At 36.2% G+C, this 21,593-nt stretch overlaps 1 protein-coding gene across 1 annotated transcript in view; it reads right to left on the minus strand.

The window, feature by feature from the left end:
• Window positions 1-2,073: 2,073 nt before the first annotated feature.
• Window positions 2,074-21,593, minus strand: part of WDR64 (WD repeat domain 64) — a 152,920-nt gene continuing 133,400 nt past the window's right edge. Inside the window, exons 23-27 of the mRNA XM_027122460.1 lie at window positions 16,442-16,630; window positions 13,922-14,027; window positions 11,139-11,219; window positions 10,194-10,307; window positions 2,074-2,435 (exon numbers count right to left, since the gene is read on the minus strand). Coding sequence (XP_026978261.1) covers window positions 2,352-2,435; window positions 10,194-10,307; window positions 11,139-11,219; window positions 13,922-14,027; window positions 16,442-16,630 — 574 coding nt within the window. The 3' untranslated portion in view covers window positions 2,074-2,351. The remainder of the gene's footprint in view (window positions 2,436-10,193; window positions 10,308-11,138; window positions 11,220-13,921; window positions 14,028-16,441; window positions 16,631-21,593) is intronic.

Raw genomic sequence — 21,593 nt, forward strand, 5'->3', positions numbered from 1 at the left:
GAGTGATTGGTCCAAACTACATAGTCTACCATCACCTGAGGCAGAAATCATTACCTTATGTTTTAGTAAATATTTTAACTCCACGCTAAAATAAAATATTCTTATTTATTTGTCAACAAGTCAAGCCTTTTCTTAAATGATTAATTTACTCGGCCTCTCATTTGATAAGTGAGGGAAAAGACAAAATTTTTCTACATATTTTGTGTATCATTTAAAATTATTATAATCACATAATTAGTTATACTGCTATTCTTAGCATTATACTGACTAAAATACAATCATTTATTACATAATGTACAAAAATTCCAAAATATTTTTTTTAATTATGAGGGTCAAGAAATTGTATATTTCTGTTAAAAGAGGTTTGAGACAATTCCTCAGTCAAAAAAGGAGAGGGATGCTAATTTAGGGCCTTGAATGCCACATTAAAGGAATTGAGTGCATGGCAGGGTATTCAATATTGTCTCATTCTAGGAAATGTATGCCTAGGGATGAAATGGCCTTCTTTTACAACTGAGATTGAGAGGCAGGAAATGAGATCATTTTCATAAACTCCTTTGAATTTTCTTGTTACTTTTAGAATTTTTTTTTTTATAAAGAGTATTCTGGGGCAAAATGGATAAAGGAGGTTAAAAGTTTCAGACTTCCAGTTATAAAATAAATAAGTCATTGGGATGTAAAGTATAACACTGTGACTATAATTAATAATACTGTGTTGTATATTTGAAAGTTGCTGAGAGTAGATCTCTGCTTTTTGTTTGCTTTTTTTATTCCTCAGCAACCCTCAGGTGCCTGCACTCCAGCTGCTCCCCCATGTACTCCCCAGAGAGTAGATCTTAAAAGTCCTCATCACAAGAAAAAAATAAATGTAACTACATATGGGGATGGATGTTAATTAGACTTAATCTGGAGATCACTTCACAAAATATACTAATGTTGAATCATTTTATTGCACACCTGAAACTAATATAATATTATATGTCAATTATACATCAATTAAAGGAAAAAAATCTCCTGGCTTTCTTAGGTATTTAGGGCCAATTTCCCATAACTATATTCTGTTTTTGCAGGAGTCTCTTCTTTCATTTGAGTGAATGATACAAATTATTTTAAAAAAATTAAAAAACCTTAATGTTCAATATTTTCTGTTGGAACTTTAGTTTTGAATGTAATTAAAATAAGTGAAGAAAAAAGTTAAAAGAAAAAAAATCAGTAGGAAAAATGATTAGATTCCTATGAACAATAAAAATTAGTACATGTCTATAAATAAACATAAAAAAGTAAAATTTTTTATTCATATGAATAAGATCCATATGAATAAAAAATTTGCTTAGCTTCCCAAAGTTGTTGGGATTTAAGAATTATAGAACACTTCCTAGAATGTAAAGGCAGTATCAAATGTTCAGGGACCATTGTTTTTTCTTCCCATGTAGCCTTGTGCTTTGGGGAAAGTAGACTAACCCTTGACACAGGAATGCTTTTATTACTTAGAACCACAAATATTTTTCCCAAAATGATTTGGGTCAGCCAGTCTTCAGGCTTCAATTCTTGATACTTCCTCATGTCTTTGACTTATTTAAAATCTCATTTATTATTGATCAAATGTAGATGCTTTCATTTTTTACATGAGTATCCAATGGTGAAATTAATCATTTGATCAAAATATCAGAATCAATTAATAAAGGTATCAGTAAAAGATGAACCCCAGCAACTGCAGATAACCATTCAAGTTCTATTATCTGGAGTCATTTATAGTCTAAATGCAAATAACTTCTGACTTTATCTAAGAAACTCTGAGCATTTTCTTCCATATGACATTTCTCTAAATGAAAAAGACAAATAGCTAGAGGCTTGACTGGCACATTTTTCTTTTTAAAAATAATTCTCTTTATACTGCACATAGCATGACACATAAGTAATTTTACTCTTACTGCGTACATTCTGATAATAATTCTGGTTATAAATTAGGGTGAACAATGGGGGGCGGTGGAAAACAAGTCATTGATAACCATATTATTTTAGATCTACTTATGCTATTGATTTTATTTGTTTCTTTATGAGTCATTTTTCTGACAGTAAATAAGAAATATTCCTTATTCAGTAAGTGGATTTCCATGTATGAAAGAAGCTGGCCAACTGGATGTTGCTGCTTGCATGGTATTCAGAGATGAGACCATCTGAAGACCCTGAGTAATCTTTTCCATCAATAGGATGGCCTGAGGATACAGAGGTTGGTGACAATATCTGATAGACCCTCACTTTCATCCTGAAATAAAGACTGGAGTATCACTGAGACCTTGCCATTTGAAGTGCAGCTCAGGCAACAGCAGCCACTTCTGATTTTTCTCTCTTCACTTGGGTATAGCTGGGAAGAAAGAAGAAGTCAGGTTTATCTGTGGGACAAGATTTCCTTTCAGACTTCTCCTCCGTTGTACCTGTGAAATAAAGGACAGGTCAGTTAGTAACTGCATTATATGACAAACACAATTTTTTAGAGTCAATCTGTACCATTAATTTTTATGAAGATTTTAATCCTCCTAAAGGATTAAAGGAAGAAAGTTTAGTTATTTACTTAGCTACCCTGTGTGCCTCCTGGGTAAAAATGTGTTAAAAAAAAAATAGGAGGTGAGGCTCCAGCAGCTCATGGTGGAAGAGCAAAGGCTTTAGAACTACTTAACTCTGGAATTATCCATTCTTGCGATTCTCTGTCTAATCTGCAAAGGGTTGGGGGTTGGTTAAAATAAAAGAAAACAAAGAAGCTTGTTAGGTTGTTGTAATATTAATATCATGAGTCCATTGTCTTATAAAAAAATAAAATCAAGTGATGATCCCACAAATGAGAAAAATTGTTAGTTTTGAATTAGATATTTTTAGAAAACATGCATATAAAAAGTTAAGCTTGTTTGGTTTCAAAATTTAGATCAAGAGGTGTCTAAATTTGTCAGAGAGGAAGCAAGATGGTGGAGTAGAAGTACCTAAGCTCACCTCTTCTCATGAAAACATCAAAATCACAACTAACTGCTGAAAAACCATCAACAAAAAACCTGGAATCTACCAAAAAGATACTCTACTTTCATTTCAAAGACAAAAAAGCCACAATGAGACAGTAGGAGGGGTGCATCTGTGATACAATCAAATACCATACTTTCCACAAACTGGAAAATAATTAAATCACAGAGGTTTTCCCACAGGAGTGAGAGTTCTGAGCCCCACATCAGGCATCCCAGCCTGGGGGTCTGGCATCAGGAGGAGGATCCCCAAGAGCATTTGGCTTTGAATGCAAATGGGATTTGATCACAGCAACTCCACAGGACTGGGGGAAACAGAAACTCAACTCTTGGAGGGCAAACGCAAGGTCTTGTGTGCACCAGGACCCCAGGGAAAAAAGCAATGACTTCATAGGAACCTGGGCCAGACCTACTAGCTGGCCTTGGAGGGTCTTCTGGGGAGGTGGGGAAGGCTGTGGCTCACTGTGGGGACAAGGACACTGGTGGCAGAGGTACTGGGAGATATTCATGGACATGAGCTCTCCTGGAGGCTGCCATTTTGACACCAAGTCCTGGTACCACCCAACAGCCCATAGGCTCCAGTGCTGGGATGTCTCAGGTCAAACAAACAATGGGGCAGGAACAAAGCCCCACCGATCAGCACACAGGCTGCCTAACGTCTTCCTGAGACCACAGCCCCCTCTAAACACACCCCTTGACACAGCCCTGACCACCAGAGGGACAAGACCCAACTCCATTGACCAGAGGATAGGCACTGGTCCTTCCCACAAGGAAACCTGCCCAAGCCTCTTAGAACAGATTCATTCACCAGGGAGCAGACATCAGAAGCAAGAGGAACTACAGTCCTACAGCCTACAGAATGGAGACTGCAAACTGAAAGCTAGACAAAATGAGATGGTAGAGGAATATGTTCCAGATGAAAGAACAAGATAAAACCTCAGAAGAACAACTAAGTGAAGTGGAGATAGGCAACATACCCACCCAAAAATTCAGAGTAATGATAGTAAAGATCATGCCAGATCTCGAAAAAGAATGGAGGGGTAGACCAAAAAGATACAAGAAATGTTTAACAAAGAGCTAGAAGACATAAAGAAAAAACAAACAGATTTGAACAATACAATAACTGCAATGAAAAATACACCAGAAGGAATCAATAGCAGAATAAATGAGGCAGAAAAAATGGATTAGTGAGCTGCAAGACAGACTGGTGGAAATCACTGTCACAGAACAGAATAATAATTAAAAAAAAAGAATGAAAAGAAATGAGGACAGTTTAAGACATCTAGGAGAACATTAAATGCACAGACATTAACATTATAGGTGTCCCACAAGGAGAAAAGAGAAAGAAAGGGCCAGAAAAGCTATTTTAAGAGATAATAGCTGAAAACATCCCTAATATGTGAAACAGTCAGCCAAGTCCAGGAAGTGCAGAGAGTCCCAGGCAGGATAAACCCAAGGAGGAGCACAGTGAGACACATATTAATCGAATTGACAAAAATTAAAGAAAGATGGAAAATATTAAAAGCAACAAGAAAAAAGCAACAAATAACATACAAGGGGATCCCCATAAGTTTCTACAGCAGAAACTCTGTAGACCAGAAGAGAGTGGCATGATATAGTTAAACCTATATATAGGTTTAAAGGGAAAAAGGGAAAAAACTATAACCAAGAAAACTCTACCCAGCAAGGCTCTTGTTCAGATATGATGGAGAAATCAAGCTTTACAGACAAGCAAAAGGTAAGAGAATTCAGCACCACCAAACCAGCTTTACAACCAATGCTAAAGGAACTTCTCTAGGCAGAAAAGAAAAGGCCACAACTAGAAACAAGAAAATTACAAGTGGAAAAGCTCACCATTAAAGGCAAACATACAGTAAAGGTAGGAAATCATACACACACAAATATGATATCAAAACGAGCAATCATGATAAGAGGAGAGGACAAGTGCAGAATATTGGAAATGCATCTGAAATTTAAGAGACCAGTAACTTAAAACAATCTTGTTTATATAGAGACTGCTATATCAAAACCTGATGATAACTGCAAACCAAAAATCTACAATAGATATACAAACAAAAAAGAAAAAGGAATCCAAACACAACACTAAAGATAGTCTTTAAATCACCAGAGAAGAGACCAAAAGAAGAAGGGAAGAAAAAAGACCTACAAAAGTAAATCCAAAACAATTAACAAAATGGCAACAGGAACATACATTTCGATAATTACCTTAAACATAAATGGATTAAATGCTTCAGCCAGAGAACTTAGACTGGTTGAATGGATAGGAAAACAAGACTCAAAAATATGCATTCTATAAGAGACCCACTTCAGATCTAGGGACACATACAGACTGAAAGTGAGGGGATAGAAAGAGATATTCCATGCAAATGGAAATCAAAAGAAAGCTAGAGTAGCAATACTCATATCAGACAAAATAGACTTTAAAATAGAGACTGCTATAAGAGACAAAGAAGGACACTACATAATGATCAAGGGATCAGTCCAAGAGAAGACATAACAATTGTAAATATAGATGCACCCAACATAGGAACACCTCAATATATATGGCAAATGCTAACAGCCATAAAAGGAGAAATCAACAGTAACAAAATAATAGTGGGTTGGGGGACTTCCCTGGTGGTTCAGTAGTAAAGAATCTGCCTTCCAATCCAGGGGACAGAGGTTCAAGCCCTGGTTGGGGAACTAGGATCCCACATGCTGCAGGGCAGCTAAGCCCACATGCCACAACTACTGAGGTAGTGTGCCTTAACTAGAGAGCCTGTGTGCTGCAAACTACAGAGCTCACATGCTCTGGAGCCTGTGCACCACAAGTAGAGAAGAGAAAACCCGCATGCCACAACTAGAGAGAAGCCCGCACGCCGCAACAAAAGACCCCGCATGCCTCAGCGAACTAAGCGCAACTAACCTCAGCGCAACTAAGACCCAATGCAGCCAAAAAATAAATAAATGAATAAATAAATAAACAATAGTGGGGGACTTTAACACCCCACTTTCATCAATGAACAGATCATCCAGACAGAAAATCAATAAAGAAACACAGGCCTTAAATGACACATTAGAACAGATAGACTTAATTGATATTTATAGAGCATTCCATCCAAATGCAGCAGAATACACATTCTTTTCAAGTGCACATGGAATATTCTCCTGGATAGATCACATGCTGGGCCATAAAAACGCCTTCATAGATTTAAGAAAATTGAAATAATATCGAGCATCTTTTCCAACCACAACACTTTGAGACTAGAAATCAACCACAAGAAAAAAAGTACAAAAAAAAAATAACACAGGTGGAGGCTAAACAATATGCTACCAAACAACAAATGGATCACTGAAAAAATCAAAGAAGAAATAAAAAAATGCCCAGAGACAAATGAAAATGAAAACATGATGATCCAAAACTTATGAGACACAGCAAAAGAAGTTCTAAGAGGAAAGTTTATAGCAATAAAATTGTACCCCACAAAAGAAGAAAAATCTTAAATAACCTAACCTTACACGTAAAGCAACTGGAGAAAGAAAAACAAACAAAACCCAAAGTTAGTAAAAGGACAGAAATCATAAAGACCAGAGCAGAAATAAATGAAATAGAAATGAAGAAAAGAATAGAAAAGATCAATGAAACTAAAAGCTGGTTCTTTAAAAAGATAAATAAAATTGATAAAGCTTTAGCCAGACCCATCAAGAAAAAGAGGGAGAGAGCTCAAATCAATAAAATAGAAATGAAAAAGGAGAAGTTACAATGGACACCACAGAAATACAAAGGATCATAAGAGACTAGTACCAGCAACTATATGCCAATAAAATGGACAACCTAGGAGAAATGGACAAATTCTTAGAAAGGTAAATCTCCCAAGACTGAACCAGGAAGAAGTAGGAAGTATGAACAGACCAATCACAGGTACTGAAATTGCAACTGTGATTTAAAAACTTCCAACAAACAAAAGTCCAAGAACGATGGCTTCAGAGGTGAATTCTATCAAACATTTAGAGAAGAGTTAACACCTATCCTTCTGAAACTATTCCAAAAAATCTCAGAGGAAGGAACACTCCCAAACTCATTCTATGAGTCCACCATCACCCTGATACCAAAACCAGACAAAGTTACCACAAGAAAAGAAAATTACAGGCCAATATCACTGATGAACATACGTGCGAAAATCCTCAACAAAATACTAGCAAAGTGAATCCAACAATACATTAAAAGGATCATACACCATGATCAAGTGAGATTTATTCCAGGGATGCAAGGATTTTTCAATATCTGCAAATTGAACATTGTGATACACCACATTAACAAAATGAAGAATAAAATCCATATGATCATCTCAGTAGATGCAGAAAAAACTTTTGACAAAATTCAACACCCATTTATGATAAAAACTTTCCAGAAAGAGGCATAGAGGGAAACTACCTCAACATAATAAAGGCCATATATGACAGACCCACAGCTAACATTGTGCCTAAAGATGAAAAGCTGAAATCATTTCCTCTAAGATCAGGAACAAGACAAGGATGTCCACTCTCTCCACTTTTATTCAACATAGTTTTGGAAGCCCTAGCTAAAAATAAACTCAAAACAGATTAAAGGCCTACATGTAAGGTTGTATACCATAAAACTGTTAGAGGAATATGTAGGCGAACCAACTTTGACATAAATCACCACAGTATCTTTTTTGATCCACCTCCTAGAGTAATGGAAAAAAAACAAAAAATAAACAAATGAGACAATTAAATGCTTTTGCACAGCAAATGAAACCATAAATAAAATGATAAGATGACCCACAGAATGGGAAAAAATATTTGCAAACAGTGTGACTGACAATGGATTAATCTCCAAAATTTACAAACAGCTCATGCGGCTCAATATCAAAAAATTAAACAAACCAATCAAAAAATGGGCAGAAGACCTAAATAGACATTTCTCCACAGAAGACATAATGATGGCCAAGAGGCACATGAAAAGATGCTCAACATCACTAATTATTAGAGAAATGCAAATCAAAACTACAGTGAGATATCACCTCACACCAGTCAGAATGGACATCATCAAAAAGTCTACAAACAATAACTGCTGGAGAGGGCGTGGAGAAAAGGGAACTCTCCTACACTGTTGGTGGGAATGTAACTTTGTTACATCCACTATGGAGAACAGTCTGAATGTTCCTTAAGAAACTAAAAACAGAGCTACCATATGACACAGCAATCCCACTCCTGGGCATATATCCCAAGAAAAACATGGTCCAAAAGGATACATGCACCCCAATGTTCATTGTGGTGCTGTTTACAATAACCAAGACATGGAAGCAACCTAAATATCCATTGAAAGATGAATGAATAAAGATGTGGTACATATATACAATGGAATATTACTCAGCCATTAAAAAGGAAGAAATAATACCTTTTGCAGCAACATGGATGGACCTGGAGATTATCATACTAAGTGAAGTAAGTCAGATAGAGAAAGAGAAATATCATATGATGTCACTTATATGCAGAATTTAAAAAGAAAGATACCAATGAACTTATTTACAAAACAGAAACAGACTCACATACTTAGAAAACAAACTTATGGTTACCAAATGGGAAAGGTTGTGGGGAGAGAGAAAATAGGAGGTTGGGATTAACATATACACACTACTATCTATAAAATAGATAATCAACCAGGACCTACTGTATAGCACAGGGAAATCTACTCAATACTCTGGAATAACCTATTTGGGAAAAGAATCTGAAAAAGAATAGATATATGTATATGTGTAAGCTAATCACTTTGTTGTACACCTGAAACGAACACAACAATGTAAATCAACTATACTGCAATACAAAATAAAAATTAAAAATAAAAATAGGGCTTCCCTGGTGGCGCAGTGGTTGAGAATCTGCCTGCCAATGCAGGGGACACGGGTTCGAGACCTGATCTGGGAAGATCCCACATGCCGCGGAGCAACTAGGCCCGTGAGCCACAACTACTGAGCCTGCGCATCTGGAGTTTGTGCTCCGCAATAAGAGAGGCTGTGACAGTGAGAAGCCCGCTCATCACAATGAAGAATGGCCCCCACTCGCTGCAACTAGAGAAAGCCCTCACACAGAAACAAAGACTCAACACAGCCAAAAATAAATTAATTAATTAATTTAAAAAAATATGTCAACTTAATTAGAAAAGTAATTTGTTAAATTTAAATAAATAAATAAATAAATAAATAAAAATAAGGGAATTCCCTGGTGGTCCAGTGGTTAGGTCTCTGTGCTTCCACTGCATGGGTCACAGGTTTGATCCCTGGTTGGGTAACTAAGTTCCCACATGCCATGTGGTGTGGCCAAAAAATAAAAATAATAAAAATAAAAATTACTATATATTAGATCTTCCTCTTAATTTTTGATCAATTTTAGTAACTAGATAAATGACCACATTTTAAGTTAGGCTTATATAAACTTCCTAGAACTAGTAGAAGAGTTTTAAGGTTTGAGTTTTTTAGGCTGTTTGGTTTAAGAGAATGAGCATGAAATTTGGAGTAAAATGTTGGCCTCAGGTTATCACTTAATTTTATGTGATCTTGGCAAGTCACTTAACCTCCCTTCTGGCTCCACTTTTTTCCAATTCTACAATGGGTATAACACTTTGTGTGATTTTTGTGAAAATCAAAAGAATCATTTATAAAAATACTATGTAAACTGTAAAGTTTTGTGTTAGTTTTCCTACTAATATTGGGGTGGCCAAAAAGTTTCTTCGGGGTTTTCTGTAAGACTTTACTTTTACTTTTTGGCCAACCCAGTATGTGGAAAGCATTCTCCTTGACTTGGCTGGTAAGCCAGAAACTTATTGATGTCTTGGCTCCTTCAGGCAGGTACAATAATGTTAGGAAGCAAGGATGGCTACACAGCCCTCAGATATGTCATGTCATACTGCCTAGCTTTTAAAATTAGTCAGTGAACCTAAGTCTGACATTAGCTCTCAGAAAGTTTTACTTTTTCAGGCTCAGAGGTCTTGTTTGATTTTTCTGTCTGTCCAGGAAATTCATGATTTCCATCTCACTAAGATAAAACACATGCATCCTGGAATATTTGTAAACCAAGTAGCAACTGAGATAATTTTAGACCCAGAAATAAGAAACAATCCAAACAGAAATGGGATACACTATGGAATTCTAAGTACTAACTCACTCTTTCATGTTGAACATGGCTTCCCTTCTTCTTTCCTGGAATGCCATCTGAAAAGTCCCTTTGTGCCTCTGAACCAATTAGTGGAAGAAATCTTAGACTAGTGGGGCTTGGTACCTAGAAGCCATAAACAAGGAGTTAGACATACTTAAAGTGCTAACTTCTGTAATGTGAATTCAAGGGTGGGGGATAGGGAGTGAGAAGATTCAACTGCTTTAAAATATACCCACCTTCCCAGGAGCCCACTATTAATTCTGATACTTTACCCTTAGCATCATCTGTAGTTTAAGTGTTTGATACATGTAATAGGTATCAACATGTTCTTGGGAAAGAGAATTAACATTTTAAGAAACAATAGGTTAAGATTAAGTTGTAATATTTTGTCTTTGGTTTATTATTCTTGGTTAATTCTTTAATTTAACAGGTTATCTGGGTTGGAGACTTGAAGGATGAATAGGGATTTGGAGGGAAACAAGTGGTGGATGAGTTATGGGCAGAGGGGCAGCACAGGCAAAGTCACAGAAGAGGAAAGAACAGTGATGCTTAAGGAATGGTAAGTAATTTAGCATAGCTGGAGTATAGGGTACGTGGGAGAATGTGGTGGAAAGTGGGGTTATACAGTTCAGGCAGAGATCAGATCATGAGAGGTTTGTATGCCAGGCTAAAGGCATCTGGATTTTATCCTCTAGGTGATGAAGAGCCAGGGTAAAGTTTGAAATAGTTTTCTGTAGTATTGTTTAGTGTGGAATGACAGAGACAAGTGGTCAAGGCCATTGACAAACAGAACTGAAGACTTCTCTGGGATCGGACACAACATGTTTATGGAAGCATCATTCTGCTTGGTTATGTGATTTTCTCTAACCTTGCTTTTTAGCCCAGGGTCAGGGATGAGATGTCAGATTCCCTATTGTTCTGTAACCACTCTACTCTTAGATACCTCCAACTCACCCTATATATAGGCAGAGAACCAAAAACAATCCCTGCCTCTCTGTTTTCAGTCATGAAACCTTCCAAGGCATGTCTTCGAATCTGCAAAGCAGAGGAGTGAATGTTTAAGCAAAAGGGCACATTATATCAGTGGCAAAATTCCTGGATTCAAATTCTGTCACTTACTAGCTGCATGATCTTAAACAAATTCTTTCCCTGTTGATGAGTTATGAGGATCAAATGCACATAGTGATGTGCTACTTAAATGTGAGTTAGTGCTATTGTTTTATTATTACTAATAACAATATGTCAAAAAGAAATTAACAGAAAAGAAGTGAATTGATAAATATTACACAATTGAGAATGAAAAGGAATGGACAAAACAAAATTGCTAGTAGAAATCAGAGATTCCTTAGTAAAAGGTATTTTACCTCAAGCATTAACTCTTTGTTATTTTACCAACAAACTGAGAAGATAAAGGTGTGGTAAGAAGAGGGCATTCAGTTGTTTCAAGAGCTTTAAAACATTTCTAAAGACTTCCCCAAATTTATTTAATATTTCAGTTAAATTACTTAAAATTTTCTCTCTTCAAATTGGAAGAAAATATTAAAAGTGAATACCAATCTTCATTTTTAGGTTGTGCTATTCAACAAAATTGAGGAATTTTTATATGCTATACATGTATCTTTGCCCATAAAGAGCTTATGATTTATTGGTGGAGGTGAGAAGCAAGAGTAAGTATACCAATAATTCTAGTTCAGTGTAGAACATGGTAAGTGAACATGTTATGAGACACAAAGCAAGAAGAGATTGGGGCCTTTGGGAAAAGTGGAATTAACATTTATTGAGTACCTACGATGTACCTCATATATATTTTCTCATTTAATCCTCACAAGAACTCTTTGAAGGATTAGATTATTAGTTATTAGAGAAAATAACATCTAAGATTAAACCTAAGTCTGTTACATTCCACAGCCAGTCCCTTTCCTGCCTGTCAGCCTGTCCTCTGGGAGAAACTGAGTTCCGTTTGGACAGAAAGCTAGGGTTTATAAAAATTGTTTCATTTGGAAAGTGTTAAATATTTATTAAACATGAAGTTGATGCTGTGAAAGAATAATGACATAATGAACACTGCTCTGTTTTACAAATTGGAACAATACCCTCAACTTTGAGGTTTTCAGTGTGCCATTCCCAGTCCTTTTCATCTGCTCTCAAACATAATCTGAATGTTATATTCTTAATTCTCTTGCTTTTATTTATACAATTTTACCTTTTATGCTTTTTGCCAAAACAATATTTTATTTAGTTTTTCCTCTCCTCTATTTTTATCTAAATGAAATTGCTATGTATGTATTCTTATGCAAAACTTTTCTCATTCAATAGTATGTCTCAAACACTCATTTGTGTAGGTGAGTGCTATTCTAGTTCATTTAGTTTTACTGTGCCATAGTATTTCAATTTATAAATATGCCATAATTTAGTTACCAGTTATACTGTTGATGAGCATTTAGGCTGCTTTCAGGTTTTTGCTGTTACAAACAATACTGCTCTGAGCTCTCTTGTTCCTGCCTCCCAAACACATGCTCAAGAATTTCTACTCAGCAGAGTATGCTTATTTTCAACTTTACTAGATAATGCCTGTCACATAATTTTCCAAAGTGATTCTAGCAGTTTACACTATTTCCACTAGCAGATTATTGTTCTGATTGTTCCAAATGCACACCAATTGTCAGACTTTTTGATATTTGCCAAGTTGGTGGCTGTAAAATGCTATCTTATAATATTATTGATGTGCATTTCCATGATTACTAATGAGGCTGAGCATCTTTTCATGTATTTATTGGTAATTTTTTTTCCTTTTGTGAAGTATCTATTCAAGTATTTGACTCTTTTTTAAATTGGACTACCTTTTCTACTTACTGATTTTTTCCTATTCTGGATACTAATACATTGTCAGTTACAGAGTAGGATGGACTTTGACAGAGAGAGATCATGGATATGGCAAGGGTAGACCAGGTGGGCTATAGGGACAGAATACTGAGAAAAATGTTCAGGAAAACAACAATTAGTCTGATTTACAGAGGGTTGGGCAACTGTAGGTTAGAAATGGGAGATAAGTTTGGTTTGTATTGTTGAAAATCTTGAGGAAATCCATTTTAATTAATTAATGCCAGACCTTAGCCTAAAGACTCATGCTATATCCGTTTTTTAGAAATTTTAGAAATTGAAATAGAATAAATAACAGTGTACATTTCTCTCCTGTTTCTGCACGGAAGAAAAGTGTGTCTATCTGTGATAAGCAGAATAATGGTAACCGAAGATATTCACACCCTACTCCTCTCACCTGGAATCTGTGAATATATTGCCTCACTTGGCGAAAGAGACTTTGCAGATGTGGCTAAGGTTAAGAACCTTGTGATGGATTATCCAGGTGGGCCCAATCTAGTCACAGGAATTTTTAAAAGCAGAGAATATTTCCCACTGGTCAGAGAGACATGTGACCACAGAAGAATGGGCAGAGAGTTGCAACATTTCTGGCTTTGAAGATGAAGGAAGGGGACCACAAACTAAGGAGTATGAGATTCTCCCCTAGAGCCTCCAGAAAGGAAACAGCTCTGGCAACACCAGTAAAACCAGAGTCAGACTTTTGATCTACAGAACTGTGAAATAACTAATTTGTATTGTTTAAGCCACCAAGTTTGCAGGGATATGTAACAGCAGCGATAGAAAACGAATACACTGGGCACATCTAAATTCAAAAAAGCAAAAGCAAAAGTTTTTGTTTGTTTGTTTTTTAAGGTTACCTTGGGAGAAGAAAGAGAGTTAAAATACTTAAAATCATGTTCCACTTCAAAGGCCTTAGGAGGTGTACGCTTGAAGAGCAAAGACATCGAGCTCATTTTTTCCCATCTGCATATAAAAATACACATACACACATACACACAAAAACAGTTAAGGACATGCCCACGCCTTTTATTTTCTGCCTAATCAGCAAGTATCCATCATGTACTTCTTTGTCTGGGCCTCCAAATTCTCTTGGCTCCCATGGCACCAGTCCTAACCATGTGACCTTTGCACTTAACTCTTATTCCACTTGGCTTCCCAGATTTCCCTCCAAAGAAACCACAGAGATGTCTACTAAACCTGAACATTCCATGTAGTTAAATTCATTAATAGCCATTGGGGGGGAAAAAGAACAGTATAGTAAGGATGAGGAAATCTCTGGTATAAAACCAAAGTCTGATTTTTTTTTGTGACTCAGGTCAGCTCCCACTATAGTTAAAACTTACTTATGCATATATTTTAAAAGTTATAACCAAGTATTAAAACATTTTTTAAAGATAATAAGTAGTATGTTCTAAAATGCAGTACTTGTACAGAAGAAGGCCTGATTTGCTACACACAAGACATAATTATTTACTTATAACAAAATGTGAACACATATCCTACTTTAAGCTATCCCAAATATATCATATCATTTCAAACTTCTGTATCTATCATTTATATCTTTTGCGTCTGCTTGTAATGTTCTCCACTAGTCATTCTTTTTTTGTTCCACAATATCTTTTGAGTGCCTACTTTGTGCTAAGTACTGAACTAAGAACTGGGTATATAAAGATGTATAAAACATGGTTCTTGTCCTCAAGGAACTCAGAGAATAATGAAGGAATGCATATTAACAAAATTAGAATATAGTGTTTTCAGTACTAAGATACATGGATGCTCAAGGCTCAGCAATTACCCGAGGAGATTGATCAACTTTGCTTGGTGAACTTTATCATATCCTGATGAGTCTTGGCTCTACTATACCACCTCTTACATTTTAGCCAGACTTCTTCCCCAGTGTTCCTTACTGCCCAGCTAAGGCAAGCCTTGAACACTGCAGTGGGATTTTGGCAGTCATTTGGAACCCTTGTTAATTGTTCCCAAACTGTTCCTGTTTTGCACCACATTCTGTGTGTTTGTGACTCAGCTTCAATTCCAATTTCAGCCATTCTACCAACTTTTGGACTAGATGACGGCATTGTGTCTCCCCAGCTTTGACCCACTTAGGATTTCCCTAAAAGACCTTATTTAAGACAGTCCTCTCTGATTCTTCACACTTTGGACTCATCTTGTCAGCTATTCCAGCTCTGGTCTGCTGGATATTACCAGTCTAGGCAGTCTGGTCCTGTGAGGGCTAGACATTTAGACATCTATAATCTAGGTCTGAGCTTTGCTGATGTTGAAAGTTCAAATGAGCACCAATCTCTTCCATTATAACAAAGATTCAGCCATGGTCAAAACCAGGACTGAGCTTTGCAAAAGCATAAAACACATTTTGACCAATATTTTATTCTTTACTGGAGGACTATCCTCCCTCCCTTATGCCTTTAAGCATGCTCAAGTCTCCCCCACAAACAATCAAACACATGAAACAAACTATTCTTCATCCTTACAGCTATTTGACTTCCTTGCAAAGTAATCTATACTGTCATCACCTCATGTCTCTTATTTATTTCTCAACCAAGACAGTGTGAATTTTTACCCATCACTCTTTGAAATTTCACTCTCTAGAATCATCAGTGACCTTTCAGCTGACAGACATGCCCAAACCAGTGTTTACTGTTCTCTTGTCCTATGTGACCTTCACTGCCACATTCTACAAACGTGTCCTCTCTACCACTTTTCTTATTCTCTCCTCCCTTGATTTCCATCACACCACTTGTTTATGACTTTCAACATGTTGGCTACTCCTTCTTAATGTTTTTCACTCTTTTTTCTTCCTTGGCCTGCTCTTTACAGGCTATTTCTTGATTTCTTCCTCAGTTTTCTGTTTTTTTTTTTCCTCACTCTATACACAGGACATAAGTGACTTTTCCACATTGAAAATACTACTATGCTGATGACACCAAAATCTTTACCTATAAGTCTGACCTCTTTTGGGAGCTCCAAACAGATCTCACTGCTCATTAAATATATCCACTTGGAAGTCCCACAAACACCTCAGACTTAAACCTGTCCAAAACCAAACTTACCACCTTTTTCTTCAGACCTGCTCTTCCCCTTAGGTATTCTGTCACAGTGATTTCCGTAAAGTTAAAAATCCTTATGTTGGCCCATAAAAGTCTTACTGTGCTTTGGCCCCTATAGACTTTTCTCATTTTATTTCCTACTATATCCTCCCTAATTACTCCCTGGACTCCAAGCCTTGAAAGACTAACATAGTCTTTTGCTTAAGCAATTGCTTAAGCAATTGCCTCTTTGGTCTTTGTTTGATTAAATCCTATGTATCACAGTATCATGTAGTTTAATTTCATCTTCGGGAAACCAAATGCTCTTACCTTTGCCGGTCAAATACCAGAGGATATTCATATTTTTGCTTCTTCTCTGTGAACTTGCTTTCTTCTTTTATTTCTATGGGATATTCATTAACATCACAAGGCAAAATAAAATCACTTGTCTGTGATATTTCAAAGATTCTTCGCTGTCCAAAATATCCACAGTAATGACCATTGAGAGCATGCCAGAGCCTGGGGAAAGGCAAAAGTAGGGAGAAGAACATAACTGGAATTCAGTAGAAGTTATTCTGTTTATTAGATCATTTATGTAGATTTTCACTGGCCCAACAGGTATTTTAAACTTGGGTCCAGGTCTCTTCCTATTAAATATATGGAGCTAATCATAACATAAACATTTTTATCAGTTAGAATTCTAATCTACAACAATTTTGGAAATGTCAATTTAAATCTATACTTATGATAATCATTTATTAAACCCAGAAGACAAGAAATAGATTTTTCCCAAAATAACAACACTTGTTCAACCTCATCATGTTGACTTGTCAGTTGAATTAAGCTGTAGAATGGGTCATATCTCAGCTGTCTACTTTCTGTATCAGCATCAATAGAACTCATGAGAGGAGATAGCTACTAATGGTTTCACTCTTAACAAAATCATCTCAACCTCCATCTACATTTCCTACTATTGTGGAAACACCATACTATTTTTTACAACTGAGTTCTGCAATAAAGTGGGAGAAGAAGTGGTTCTTTATACATATGCATTATGTCACTCCAAGAAGTCCTTCTAAATAGCCCACATGGTTTAAAGTCATACAGAATGTCATTAGCAGGAGTATGTGCTAATACATAAATAAGACAAATAAATTATTGTTTGGCAGATCTTCTGTTTCTGTCTTGATTTCAAGCTTAAAATTGCATATGATGGAAACAATCATAATGTGCCTGCCTCAATGACCCAGAAGAAAAATAATAATCTAAATGAACAACCTAAATGAATTAGATTTAGAGGAGAATAATCAAAATGAATTAAGAGTAGACTCCACAAAGTACAAGTGGTATCCCAGATCAAAGAGGTAGGCACTGAGGAGTAGGTAAAACAGAGGTATCCAGTCAGGAAACCTCACACCTGACAGTGTCCTGAGAATGTACCATTCCTTCCATATTTCAATTCCCCAATGCTACATAGGTGTTTTCATGGACTTCCCAGAGGCTTGACCAAAGTGAAATGGACTAGCCTTTTCAACACAGAAGTTAGAGGGGTAAGGGACTAACTTTAGGACAACCCTAAATTCATTCTGCTGGAGGCAAGGACTGAAGTAACGTTTGGTCTCCTTGTTTTGTGGTGTTTCCTACTCCATGTGAAACTCTCCCAAGTGACTGATCCTATCTCTCAGCCTGAATTTCTGAGCCTCAGATATGGATCCTTAGCCCTTTCTATCCTCTGTCCCAGAGCTAAGCTTTTATTATGCTTTTTCCTATTACAAAATCAACCTTTTTGACAAACAAGAGTTAGAGTGTTAAAACTGCCTACTCCTTTAGAAAGTGGCAGCAAGTTTTATCAGAAGGACTTATTTATGAAGAGAACTGTATTCTGAGATAGCTACTAATAGAGCTAGGTTTTTTGAACTGAGTATTTAGGGATAACTTCACTTGAAGGAATTGTAAGAGTAATTTCTCCATACCAAGGATAACTGGTTTGAGCAGGAAATGCTTATAACAACAGAAGTGTGCACACATGTAACATGGGGAGTGTGTGTGTGCGTGTTTGTGCATTACAGTGCCCAAGTAACACTTCTGATGACAGGTAGCTGAAAATAAGCTGGAGCAGAGACTCAAGGGACAGAGTTGTGAAAAACATCTATAATAATTACATGTAATTTTCATGTCAATTCATTTTTTCTACGAATAAAACAACAGATCTCCTCTTTGACAGAGCAAACAGTTCTGTTTGCCCTCAAATAAGACCTTACCCCAAAGATTCACCTTGAACTCAACATTTCTAAGTTTTTCATCTTTCCACATTGCAAATATTTTCCTTTTTTATTTTAATGTCTCCTCTCTCAATGAATGGCACCAATATTCACCTAGTTTTATAATGCCAGGAGTCATTCTTGACATCTATCTCTTACCTTCTCTGTCAGTTAAAGTTCACATCTTCTGGATTTTACCTCCTAGATAGTTCTCAAATGCAAAATATTTATTCCCAGCACTGTTACCACTCCCCTAGTTCATGCCACTATATTCACCACAGACATCTAACTAGTCTCTTTGTTCTCACTTTTGCTGCTCCAAAATCCATTCTCCACACATTTTTATTTTTTAAATGTAACTCAAATTATGTTAGTCACCCACTTAAAATCCTTTGGTGGCTATTTATTTCAAGGTGAAGATCCAAACCCTGAACAATGTCTGCTACATGCTACATGGACTTGTCCCTGTCTAAATCACCAGCCTCAAGCTCATACAGCTAGCTAAAATCTTTTGAATTTCAGACCAGAGTCATTCATGCAACATAAAATTTTTCATCTTCATTATGTTTAAACTCTCTAAAATACTTTGAAGCCTCTTTATCTCTCTTGGTCTTATGTAACTTTATGCCCTTAAAAGAACAATTCATCATCATGATTTTTTAAATGTAATTTTAAAAAAATTTATTTTATAATGATGTATAGTTGATTAACAATTTTGTGTTGGTTTCAGGTGTACAATAGAGTGATTCCGTTTTACATATACATGCATCTATTCTTTTTCAAATTATTTTCCCATTTAGGTTTTTACAGAGTATTGGGCAGAGCTCCCTGTGCTATGAACTAGGCCCTTGTTGGTTACCTGTTTTGAATATAGCAGTGTGTACTATCAATCGCAAATTCCCGATCTATCTCTCCCCCCTCCCCTCCTCCCTGGTAACCAGAGGTTCATTCTCTAAGTCTGAGTCTGTTTCTGTTTTGTAAATAAGTTCATTGGTATCTTTTTTTTTTTTTTTAGATTCTGCATGTAAGCAATATCATGTGATATTTTTCTCTGTCTGACTTACTTCAGTTAGTATGATAATCTCCAGGTCCATCCATGTTGCTGCAAGAGGCATTATTTCTTTCTTTTTAATGGCTGAGTAATATTCCATTGTATATACGTTCCACATCTTCTTTATCCATTCATCTGTCAATGGATATTTAGGTTGCTTCCATGTCTTGCCTATTGTAAACAGTGCTGCAATGAACACTGTGGTGCATGTATCCTTTCAGACCATGTTTTTCTCAGGATATATGCCCAGGAGTGGGATTGCTGGGTCATATGGCAGCTCAATTTTTAGTTTCTTCAGTAACCTCCTTACTGTTCTCTATAGTGGCTGTACCAATTTACATTCCCACCAACAGTGTAGGAGGGTTCCCTTTTCCCCTCTCCAGCATTTGCTATTTGTAGACTTTTTGATGATGGCCATTCTGACTGGTGTAAGGTGATATCTTATTGCAGTTTTGATTTACATTTCTCTAATAATTAGTGATGCTGAGCATCTTTTCATGTACCTCTTGGCCATTTGTATGTCTTCTGTGGAGAAATGTCTATTTAGATCTTCTGCCCATTTTTTGATTGGTTTAATTTTTTTGATATTGAGCCACATGAGCTGTTTGCAAATTTTGGAGATTAATCTGTTGTCGGTCACATTATTTACAAATATTTTCTCCCATTCTGTGGGTCATCTTATCATTTTGTTTATGTCTTCCTTTGGTGTTCAAAGCTTTTGAGTTTAATTAAGTCCCCCTTGTTTATGTTTTTTTCCATTACTTCAGGAGACAGATTGAAAAAGATATTGCTGCGATTTATGTCAAAGAGTGTTCTGCCTATATTTTCCTCTGAGAGTTTTATAGTATCCAGTCTTATATTTAGCTCTTTAATCCATTTGGGGTTTATTTTTGTATATGGTGTTAAAGAAAGTTCTAATTTTTCACATGTAGCTGTCCAGTTTTCCCAGAACCATGTATTGAAGAGACTGTCTTTTCTCCATTGTATATTCTTGCCTCCTTTTTCATAGGTTAATAGACCAGAGGTGCATGGGTTTAGTTCTGGGCTTTCTATCCTGTTACATTGATCTATATTTCTGTTTTTGTGCCAGTACCGTATGTGTTGATTACTGTATCTTTGTAGTATAGTCTGAATTCAGGGACCCTGATTCCTCCAGCTCTATTTTTCTTTCTCAAAATTGCTTTGGCTATTTGGGGTCTTTTGTGTCTCCATACAAATTATAAGATTTTTTGTTCTAGTTCTGTGAAAAATGCCATTGGTGATTTGACAGGTATTGCACTGAATCTGTAGATTGCTTTGGGTAGTACAGTCATTTTGACAATATTGATTCTTCCAATCCAAGAACATGGAATATCTTTCCATCTGATTGTGTCATCTTCAGTTTCTTTCATCAGCATCTTATAGTTTTCAGAGTGCAGGTCTTTTGCAGGTTTATTTTTAGGTATTTTATTCTTTTGGAAGCGATGGTAAATGGGATTGTTTCTTTAATTTCTCTTTCTGATCTTTTGTTGTTAGTAGAAATGAAACAGATTTCTGTGTATTTATTTTTTGTCCTGCAACTTTACCGAATTCATTGATGAGCTCTACTAGTTTTCTGGTAGTTTCTTTAGGATTTTCTATGTATAGTATCATGTCATCTGCAAACAGTGACAGTTTTACTTCTTCTTTTCCAATTTGGATTTTCTTTATTTCTTTTTCTTCTCTGGTTGCCATGGCTAGGACCTCCAAAACTATGTTCAACAAAAGTGGAGAGAGTGGACATCCTTGTATTGTTCCTGATCTTAGAGGAAAGGCTTTCAGCTTTTCACCATTGAATATGATGTTAGCTGTAGGTTTGTCATATATGGCCTTTATCATGTTGAGGTAGGTTCCCTCTATGCCCATTTTCTGGAGAGTTTTTAACATAAATGGGTGTTGAATTTTGTCAAAAGCTTTTTCTGAATCTATTGAGATGATCATATGGATTTTATTCTTCAATTCTTTGATGTGGTGTATCTCACAGATTGATTTGCGGTTATTGAAAAATCCTTGAAGCTCTGGAATAAATCCAGCTTGATCATGATGTATGATCCTTTTTATGTATTGTTGGATTATGTTTGCTAGTATTTTGTTGAGGATTTTTGCATGTATGTTCATCAGTGTTATTGGTGTGTAATTTTCTTTTCTTGTG

Source organism: Aethalodelphis obliquidens, unplaced genomic scaffold (genome assembly GCF_003676395.1).
Source record: "Aethalodelphis obliquidens isolate GAN/ISIS:26980383/991018 unplaced genomic scaffold, ASM367639v1 scaffold24, whole genome shotgun sequence".
NCBI classification, from domain to species: domain Eukaryota; kingdom Metazoa; phylum Chordata; class Mammalia; order Artiodactyla; family Delphinidae; genus Aethalodelphis; species Aethalodelphis obliquidens.